Source organism: Piliocolobus tephrosceles, unplaced genomic scaffold, assembly GCF_002776525.5.
Source record: "Piliocolobus tephrosceles isolate RC106 unplaced genomic scaffold, ASM277652v3 unscaffolded_42298, whole genome shotgun sequence".
NCBI lineage: Eukaryota > Metazoa > Chordata > Mammalia > Primates > Cercopithecidae > Piliocolobus > Piliocolobus tephrosceles.
Window position 1 is genome coordinate 11,615 of NW_022326863.1, and position 10,911 is coordinate 22,525.

The 10,911-nt window shown below is 45.8% G+C and overlaps 1 protein-coding gene across 1 annotated transcript; it reads right to left on the reverse strand.

Annotated features, from left to right (window-relative positions):
- Positions 1-2,267: 2,267 nt before the first annotated feature.
- LOC113223704 (glucokinase regulatory protein-like) lies at positions 2,268-7,021 on the reverse strand (the record flags this gene model as incomplete). Its single annotated transcript, XM_026453098.1, has 3 exons — positions 2,268-2,430; positions 3,229-3,363; positions 6,872-7,021. Coding segments are annotated over 3 exons (448 nt in total), but the record flags the coding sequence as incomplete, so codon positions are not given.
- Between the last annotated feature and the right edge of the window lie 3,890 nt (positions 7,022-10,911).

Below are 10,911 nucleotides of genomic sequence, written 5' to 3' on the forward strand. Positions count from 1 at the left end.
AGCCAGGGTCTTGTTATGTTGCCCAGCCTGGCCTTGAACTCCTGGACTCAAGTGATCCTCCCATCTCAGCCTCTCAAGTAGCTAGGATGGCACACCTGGCCCCCTTTTGCTTTTGATCCAGCAAATACATGTGCTGGGAAATTGTTTTCTTCATCTTCTACAATCTAATCCAGTCTTCAGGCCCAGGCCCTTTAGTACTTTTTACATAATTACTGCCTTGTATTAATAATGGATTACTCTCTTGCTGTTTTTGCCCTCAGATGTTTACTTTCTCCAAATAACCGCAAAAGTTGTCACCCTATCATTTGTCTCTGAATAGTTCTAAAAAAATCTTTGAACTTGTTTAGCTCTGCCTAGAGCACAAATCCCATTGACAATGACCGGATTCTCTGCTATCAGATCCATATCCCACTGTGAGTCTTCAAACCTTCTTGGGTTTTCTTTGGCTGTTCCTTTACCCCACCCCAGCCTCCTTTCTTCCAAAACTTTCCTTGACTCTTGGCCTACCCTGTAATTTCAACAGCTCTCTGTACTTACCCTGCTGTTTAATCCATTTCAACTCTGTCTTGTATTCCAATTGCTACATGCTTGTGAGTTTCTAAGGGGTAGGGATCAGATCTTAGTCATCTTTGTCTCTGCCACAATGCCAGAGTGTGTCTAGCTTCTAATGTCCCCCAAGGCTGAACAGTACTCCACCTTGTCCATAATACCTGAATATTGTGTCCAACTATGTAAGAATCGAATTCACTTGATGTCTTCATGCCATCCACATACTTGGCAACTAAAAGAACTCAGGGCTTCTAGAGTTCTTCTGCATCCAGCCTTGAAGAAATCTAACCCTGTGCTCTAGCCCCTCCAAATGTGGGAGGGGAGCTACTGTACAGGTTGGCATTATCAACAGGATCAAGGGGTGCTCTGACCTTTGGGGTCCCAGAATGCTAGGTATCTTCTCAGACTTGACACTGTTCATGACACCATGCTCAGAGATGGACTGACCTCATGAAAGAACATGGTAGAGAGTTGTGGGTAAAGAGAAGCAGAGGGTCTTTCCAGGAGCCTTTCCTAACTTTAGCTATCTTGAATTTGGGAGAGGTGTTTGTGGAGGATGAAAGGGGTGGTACTCAGAAAGCACCGTGAGAGTAGTGGCTGGGGAAAGGGGGATTACTGATGATCCAAGGCATCAGTGTGAAGATGTGGAACAGGAAAACAGAGCTCAGATACAGGCTGCAGGCCCACAGATGCACAGAGGGGCCCATGGCCACCTTAAAAAGGTTGATCACCCTATCCCCATAAAACCAAAATCTGGCTCCTTTGCAGTCACCCTCCTGCCTAAAAGTTCCAGGGACCTTTCCAGCGAGTTTCATCCCTAGAGGAATGTTCCTGAGTGTCTATTACCTGGATATTTCTCAGGCACAAGGAGGAACCAGCTCTCTACTGTCAGGGCCATATATCACAGGCCCTAAAGAGCTGCCATGAATCTAGGATGAGCGAGGGTCCTTTAATTTGTCAAAACATGGGGCAGCAGATGTCTAAAATGTACAGCCTGGGGTTTCTAGTGTTTGTTGGGTCCCACCACCAAGGGCTTTCAGCACCCCCAGAGTTCCTTATGTTCCTCTTACAAACACGGGGCAGGGGATGTGACCCTCATTTCATGGTCTAATGCGTGGATGTAGCATTCATTCTAGATCTTGTCATGTCTGATTAAGACTGCCCTTTTTCTGGATTTCCTATGTTAGGTACACAACTTCTTCCCTCTTCCCCTGGAATTATCTAAAAGTTCCCACCTCTCATTGTGTGTCTGTGTGGGATTGGAGTGTGTGTGCACGTATGTACACCTGGCTGCATGTTGGTAATGAAAATACAGGGATATTAGTATAAGGCTGTGTTAGGGACCAATGAAATTGAGTTGGGGGCAGAATTAAAGGAACAAATCTGCTGTTAAGACCAACCCATGCCACCCATCCTGTCCCATCTCTGATCTACTATTTGATTTACTGACTTTGAAAGGTTAACTTTCCAAAATAAGACATTTCATTTTATTTCTCAAATCAGAATAAGTTGGTGAGAGTAGAAACCACTAGGTCAAGAGAAAGAACTCTCCCCCAAAATGGAGAGAATCTTTCTCCCTATCCTGGGCTGCTGGTGCCCCTGGAAATGGGACTTCTTCCTTCCACATATGCTGCTAGCACAAGTCCCCTTGGGCCGGCTGGGCTGAAGTGGGCAGGGTTGGGCCCCTTTCACCCACCCAGAAACACGGGTTCACTGACCGTCAGGCTCTAGGATCTCCAGGGGGTCCGCGGTGCGCTTCTGACCTGGCCCAGCAAGAGCACTCCTGACAGCCTCACAGACAGAAGGAGCTGCAGCCAGGTGTGCCTGAGCCTCAGTAATCGAGCACCGGAATAGGAGGCTCAGCAAGGCGATGGGGATCACCTGTGGGGAAGAGGCAGCGGGCACTGAAGCCTGAGGGAATTAGGTCATTAGAGAAAGAGCCCCGGGGGAAGGTCGGGCACAGTGGCTCACATCTGTAATCCCAGCACTTTGGGAGGCCGAGGCGGGCAGATCACTTAAGTTCAGGAGTCTGAGACAAGCCTGGCCAATATGGCGATACCCCGTCTCTACTAAAAATACAAAAATCAGCCAGGCATTGGTGGCTGGCACCTGTAATCCCAGCTATTTGGGAGGATGAAGCAAGAGAATCTCTTGAACCTGGGAGCGCAGAGGTTGCAGTGAGCCGAGATCGCGCCACTGCACTCCAGCAGCCCGGGTGACAGAGCAAGACTCCCTCTCAAAAAAAAAAAAAAAAAAAAAAACCAGAACCCTGCAGCAGTTAAAGCATTTGATATAGGAATCAGGAGTCACCAGGTTAGATGGACATTGGATGTTATGAAGACCAGAAGGTGGTAACAAGGTGGATTAAGAGCAGAGAGAAACCTTCATTTTGACCAGGAAAACTCGTATTCGTCCTTCAAAACCCAGTCCAAATACCTTTTCTGCCTCTTTTTCCTGACTCCCTTCCTAGGCAGAATAGAAGACTCCTTTTCTGTGCCCCTGTAGTACCTTTTTCACACCTCCAGGACCACTTGTTACAGTCATGTCTCCCCCATGAATGTGGAGGTCCTTGTGAGCAGAATGCCACTGAGCTTTGTAAACCCAGTGCCAAACAAACTTCTTGGCATATTGAAAGTACTCAATAACTTTTTGTTGAATGACCAGCAGTGGGCAGGATACCTGTTCCTTCTCATGTGCAACCTGGACATGGCAGGAGATGGGAGCAGCCCGAATATCATCTGACAGTGGCTGGGGAAAGTGGATCACTCGGAGGAGGCTCTCGATGCATCGAGCCTTGGACTGTCCAGAGAACCGCTAAGGAAAAAGTGGTAGGACCAGTGTCAGGCTAAAGGCCAGAGGAACTAAGAATGGAGTCAAGGGAGAAGAAGGAACTCTGAGAGTGGGAGGCTGGGATCCCGAAGCCTGGCTGGAGAGGCTGTAGATGATTTGTCCATGTTGGCAATCCTAAACTCGTAATTCCCAGGTGTAAAGAAAAACTAGGTTAAGGGGGTTGGTGGTGGGCTTGATTGGCTGGGTTAAACTGGAGAATTAATGGTAAATTGGTCAAATTTGCATGCATGTCACACCAATCCCGTAGGTTGGTGATCTGGACTCCCTCTCTCTAGTTTCCCCTGTAACCACATCCATCTTGCACACTAATGTGAGACTGTTCATCTGCAAACACTGCTTCCATTTTGTCACTACCTTCCTCTCTGTCTAGCTCAGCATTGTCCAGTAGAAATATAATGCAAGGCTGGGCATGGTGGCTCACACCTATAATCCCAGCATTTTGGGAGGTCAAAACAGGAGGATCACTTGAGCCCAGGAGTTCGAGACCAGCCTAGGAAACATAGCAAGACCCCCATCTCTACAAAAAATAAAATAAATTAGCAGGGTGTGGTGGCACCTGCCTATCGTCCCAGCCACTCAGGAGGCTGAGGTGGGAGGATTGCCTGAGCTCAGGAGTTTGAGCTGTAGTGAGCCATGGTGATGCCACTGCACTGCACTCCAGCTTGGGTAACAGCGTGAGACCCTGTCTCTAAAAAACTAAAAATAAAGAAAAAAAAAATAATGCAAACCACATGTGTGTTTTTAGTAGATGTATTAAAAAAAGAAATCGGTGAGATTGGCCGGGCACGGCAGCTCACACCTGTAATCCCAGCACTTCAAGAGGCCGAGGCAGGCAGATCACAAGGTCAGGAGTTGGAGACCAGCCTGACCAATATGGTGAAACCCCATCTCTACTAAAAATACAAAAAAAAAAAAAAATTAGCTGGGCATGGTGGCACATGCCTGTAATCCCAGCTACTCAGGAGGCTGAGGCAGGAGAATCATCTGAACCCAGGAGGCGGAGGTTACAGTGAGCCAAGATCGTGCCACTGCACTCCAGCCTGGGTGACAGAGCGAGAATACATCTCAAAAAAAAAAAAAAAAATTGATTTCACCTATTTCTCCTGACTTTGTGATCTGCCTGCCTTGTCCTCCCAAAGTGCTGGGATTATAGGCATGAGCCACCACGCCTGGCCTGAAATCAATTTTAATAATATATTTCATTTAACCCAGTATATAACCCAATGTAAACAACATTAAACATTATTAGTGAGATATTTTGCAATATTTTTCTATATTCATATTTTGTATTTTGAAATCCAGTGTGTATTTTCCAATTAGAGTACACCTCAATTTGGTTTTCTGTGACTCTTTTTGATTTTTTTTTTTTTTTTGAGAGAGAGTCCCACTCTGTCACCTAGGCTGGAGTGGAGTGGCACTATCTTGGCTCACTGAAACCTCCACCTCCCAGATTCAAGCAACTCTCCTGCCTCAGCCTCCCTAATAGATAGGACTATAGGCCTGTGCCAACATGCCTGGCCTTTTTTTTTTTTTTTTTAGTAGAGATAGGGTTTCACCATGTTGGCCAAGCTGGTCTCGAACTCCTGACCTCAAGTGATCTGCCCACTTCAGCCTTCCAGAATGCTGGGATTACAGCATAAGCCACCATGCCCAGCCAGCCCACCTCAATTTGGATGCTAGATTTGCAATGCTAAAAAGCAAAATGTAGTCCTACCAAAACATTAAAGTTACATTTAATTTAAAAATTATACAGCTTTGGTTTTTACATAAAATTAAAAATTCAGTTCCTTAGTCACACTAGCCACATTTCAAGTGCTCAGTAGCCACATGTGACTAGTGGCCAGTGTTTTGGACAGCACAGGTCTAGCTGCATTTGGCAAGTCCAAATTCCTGCCTGACTTTAACCTTCCATATCCCTCCCCTTCCTACTTCTTCACAATCCTCACTGTGCTCTAAAGTGACTCGCCACTCTGGTCAGACCTGTGTCCCTCACATATCATGCCCAGTCCCCTTTCTGGGACTTGGTGAATGACCTAACAGGAATGCCCTTCTGTCCATCTGTCCAAGCCATAACCACAAGGCCTAGCTCAAATACCATCTCTTCCATGAGGCCTTCTTTTTGCTATAATGCATACTGACCCCCACCTTCTTTGTACCTCCACTGGACTTCAGTAAGGACCATAGTTTATTTTGGGGACCTGGTGGGTGCTCACTAAGTGTTCATCGATTGATTCCTTTCACATAGGGTTGCCAGATTTTGTGAACAAAAATACAGGACATCCAAATATATAATGAAAAAAATTAAAAAAAACTCAAATATTGCATAGAGCATACTTAATGAAAAATTATTCCATATTTATCTGAAATTCAAATTTAACTGGGCGTCCTGTATTTTTATTTGCTGAACTGGTGACCCCACTTTCATGACCATCTGTTGTGCTGTCTGCTCAGCATCCACTCCTCCTTCTGGTATCAGCACCTTGGTTTTCCTCTGAGGATCTATCACTCCCCCATGCTCAGGTAATGAGGTTGGATTGAGGCTCACCTCCCAGCCCTTTTTCCACCACCATCCTGAAGGGAGAGCACATGAACCAGACTGGGCAGAGCACCCCTTGCCCTGGAAAACAGTGATTGCTTCAGGGACATGCATGTGTCCCAAGCAAGAGCCTCCGACCAGGCATTTGCAAGAACCACAGGACAGGCAAGTTCTTTGCCCACTAGTATTGCCAAGTAAGTTGTCAGGCTGGCACTACTGATGGCCAGTTTGCCACCTAATGGAGAAAACTTGCCTAAAAATGAGAACAACGACTGGGCGCAGTGACTTACGCCTGTAATCCCAGCACTTTGGGAGGCTAAGGCGGGTGGATCACCTGAGGTCAGGAGTTCCAGACCAGCCTGGCCAATATGGCAAAACCTTGTCTCTGCTAAAAAATACAAAATTAGCTGGGCATGGTGGTGGGTGCCTATAATCCCAGATACTCAGGAGACTGAGGCAGGAGAATCACTGGAACCTCAGAGTTGGAGGTTGTGCTGAGCTGAAATAGCACTGCTGTACTCCAGCCTGGGTGATAGTGCAAGACCCCATCTCAAAAAAAAAAAAAAAGAATGAGAGCAACACAGAGGAAAGCAGAGTTAAGGGTGGAAAGTTCTGGAACATATTAGATTTAGCTGCCCTAAGATTGTTCAGTTATATCAGTTGTCATTTTCTTTGTTTAGCTTAAACCAGTATAAACTCATTTTCCATCACATTTGTAACGGAAACAGTCTTGCCTAATAATTACAATTTCACAAACACACCCAAGTGTGCTCACACACTCCTTAAGGGGAAGATGCACCTAATCGGAGGAGCAGAAGCACATAGAAAAAGGAGCCTGTACTCTTACACATTTCCATACCTCTGCAAAATGCCCTCCTCTGACAGCCTAAGCATTGAGGCCAGGCCCCACCCAGCCCTGCCCCATCATATCCCTACCTGCAGCATGGCCAGTGCCCGCCAGAAGAGCTTGGAGTTGCTAATTCGAAGGTCCAACATGTGGTTTTGTAGGATCTTCCCAAGAAGCACATGAGCACCTGTACTCACTGTATTCAGCACCCGTTTGGTGCTTAGCTCACGCTGGAACTTCTGAAAAGGGTAGACACACGGGGGTGTCAAAAATTAGAGGACAGAAGAGCAGCAGAGTGAACAGGGCCCTGTTATCAGACGGGAAACCAACTGTCAAGAACCAGGGACCAAAATGCAGACATGATTTGTTTGAGCAGCCCAGGGTTTAAATGTCAGGGCAGTAGATGTAAACCAGGACTGTCTCAGGCAAACCTGGTAGATTCACCCATTTGTGTTTTTGACCCCTAGGTAGACAGACATGTTCTCTGAGTCCTTCCACATTAGGATTTTGATCCTGCTGAATCGTTCCTTTTTCTCCCCGGATATCAGACAGCAGGAGTGGGATTCATTCCACTAAACCACAGGCTTCTTGAGAGGGCAGAGATGGTGACTTACTCTGCTCCAAGGCCCCAGTTTTTTAGACCATGACTGACATGTTTGCTGATCAATATGTTTGTTAAGGCCAGGCACAGTGGCTCACTCCTGTAATCCCACCACTTTGGGAGGCCAAGGTGGGCAGATCACCTGAAGTCAGGAGTTCTTGACAAACCTAGCCAACACGATGAAACGCTGTCTCTACTAAAAACATAAAAATTAGCTGGAAGTGGTGGCCTACACCTGTAATCCCAGCTGGTCGGGAGGCTGAGGCACAAGAATCACTTGAATCTGGGAGGTGGAGGTTGCAGTGAGCTTAGATTGTGCCACTGCACTCCAGCCTGGGCAACAGAGTGAGACTACGTCTCAGGGGAAAAAAAATGTCTGTTGAAAAATGAATTCTATTTAATTTTTGTAACAACCCTACACAATAAGTTTATCTATCCTCAGTTTTATATGTGGGACAACTAGAGGTCAGAAGTAAATTAACTTGGAGAAGCTCATATGATAACGAGATGCAGAATGACGACCTAAATCCAGGTCTTCTGATTCAATGATGAGGGCATTTCCTACTTTGTCGCAAGTATCTCCTGGATGAATGAGAGAACCTATGTGAAGGCATGTCGAAAACTAAAAAGTTGTACAAACATGTGGTATCGCAAGTATAAAACTGCCACTTGTTTTTGGCCCTTATATTCTGTCCACTTTGGGGCACAATAACACCTACTGACACATTAGCAGGGAAACTGGGGCCCAGTAAATGTGTTGAGGGGATTAATTAATTGGTGATATGGTTAGACAACTTTGTGTCCTCACCCAAATCTCATCTTGAATTGTAATCCCCACAGTCCCCATGTGTCAAGGGAGAGACTGGGGGAGGTAATTGAATCATGGTGGCGGGGTGGTTCCCCCATGCTATTCTTGGGATAGTGAGTTCTCATGAGATCTCATGGTTTTTTAAGGGGCTCTTCCCCCTTCACTTGGCACTTCTTTCTGCCACCTTGGGAAGAAGATGCCTTGCTTCCCCTTTACCTTCCACCACGATTGTAAGTTTCCTGAGGCCTCCCCAGCCATACTGAACTGTCGATCAATTAAACCTCTTTCCTTTATAAATCACCCAGTCTCAGGCAGTTCTTTTTTTTTTTTTGAGACGGAGTCTCACTCTGTCGCCCAGGCTGGAGTGCAGTGGCCGGATCTCAGCTCACTGCAAGCTCCGCCTCCCGGGTTTACGCCATTCTCCTGCCTCAGCCTCCCGAGTAGCTGGGACTACAGGCGCCCGCCACCTCGCCCGGCTAGTTTTTTGTATTTTTTTTAGTAGAGACGGGGTTTCACCGTGTTAGCCAGGATGGTTTCGATCTCCTGACCTCGTGATCCGCCTGTCTCGGCCTCCCAAAGTGCTGGGATTACAGGCTTGAGCCACCACGCCCAGGCAAGTCTCAGGCAGTTCTTTAGAGCGGTATGAAAATGTACTGGCCAAGGTGGGCAAATCATGAGATCAGGAGACTGAGACCATCCTGGCTAACATGGTGAAATCCCATCTCTACTAAAAATACAAAAATTAGCCGGGTATGGTAGCAAGCACCTGTAAGTCAGAGCTACTCAGGAGGCTGAGGCAGGAGAATCGCTTCAACCCAGGAGGCAGAGGTTGCAGTGAGCTGAGATCGCACCACTGCACTCCAGCCTGATGACAGACTGAGACTCTATATCATCAAAAAAAAAAAAAAAAAAAAGTACTAATACATGTGGTCCTAGCCAGGCTGAGGAAACAGGCTACTGCTACTTTTACTTCTTTATTCTGGAATTCTAGAAATAGCTGTTCACACAAAACCCTGAAAGAAGGTATATTGAAAACATTTTAACAAATGAATGACCAGGACACTAAGTATAAGAACAGATATCTGACTAATTTCAGCATGAAACTGGCCAGTAAGTATAAAGTACTGATGCTATAGGGTGTGTGTCAGACTGCACTTTGGGAGAAAGGTCAGTTAGATCTAGGTTATACCACTAACCATTCATACCACTAACATGAACACCATTAACACAAAAAAATATTTTAAATTTTATATAATTTGGAGTGAGACATGTTCATTTTAAAGTACACATGGAAAAATCGGCCTGGTTATAGCCAGGAAAATCCTTAAAAAGAAAAATAGGCTGGGCGCGGTGGCTCACACCTATAATCCCAGCACTTTGGGAGGCTGAGGTGAGCAGATCACTTAAGGTCAGGAGTTCAAGAGCAGCCTGGCCAACAGGGTGAAACCTGATCTCTACAAAAAACACAAAAGAAAATTTGCCTGGCGTGCTGGCATCTGCCTGTAATCCCAGCTACTTGGGAGACTGAGGCAAGATAATCACTTGAATCTGGGGAGTGGAGGTTGCAGTGAGCCAAGATCATGCCATTGAACAACAACTTGGGCAACAGAATGAGACTCCATCTCAAAAAAAAGAAGAAGAAGAAGAATGAAGAACAAACCCTATTGGCACTAAACATACCATAACGCCTCTATAATCAAAACATATGGTACCAGCACATCAATAGACAAACCAGTGAAACAGAATAGAAAGTCCATAAATAGACCAATGCACATAGAAATTGAGTATGTGACACAGGTAGCATCCTAAATCACTCAGGGAAAGATGAACTTGAAAAAATTATACTGGAGCCAGCCATGGTGGCTCACCCCTGTAATCCCAGCTCTTTGGGTGGCCAGGGCAGGAGGATTGCTTGAGGCCAGGGATTTGAGACCAGCCTGTACAACACAGCAAAATCCTGTCTCTACAAAAAAAAAAAAAAAATTTTAATTAGCCAGGCATGGTGGTGTGTGTGTAGTCCCAGCTACTTGGGAGGCTGAGGTGACATGATTGCTTCAGCCCAGGAGTTTGAGGTTGCTGTGAAATCTGATCACATCACTGCATTCCAGCCTGGGTGGCAGAGTGAGATTCTGTCTCAAAAAAATAAAAAATACATACATATATATGGACAATTCGATAATCACTTAGAAAAATATATAATTGGATTCATGCCTTACCCCATACACAAGAATAAACTCCTAATAAATTAAAGATCTAAGTGTTTTAAAAAGAAAAAAAGAAACCATCTTTACTAGCAGAAAACATGAATGAAATTCCTTTACAACTTAGGTGTTAGAAAAAGCTTTCTGGACCACGCCTATAATCCCAGCGCTTTGGGAGGCAGAGGTGGGTGGATTACTTGAGGTCAGGCGTTCAAGACCAGCCTGGCCAACATGGTGAAACAAAATTAGCTAGACGTGGTGGCAAGCGCCTCTAGTCCAGCTACTCGGGAGGCTGAGGTGGGAGGATCACCAGAGCCCAGGAAATCAAGGCTGCAGTGAGCTATGATCATACCACGGCACTCCAGCCTGGTTAACAGAATGAGACCCTGACCCAAAAAAATAATAAAATAAGGCTGGGCATAGTAGCTTACGCTTGTAATCTCAGCAATTTGGGAGGCCGACACGGGCAGATCACCTGAGGTCAGCCTGGCCAACATGATGAAACCGTGTCTCCACTAT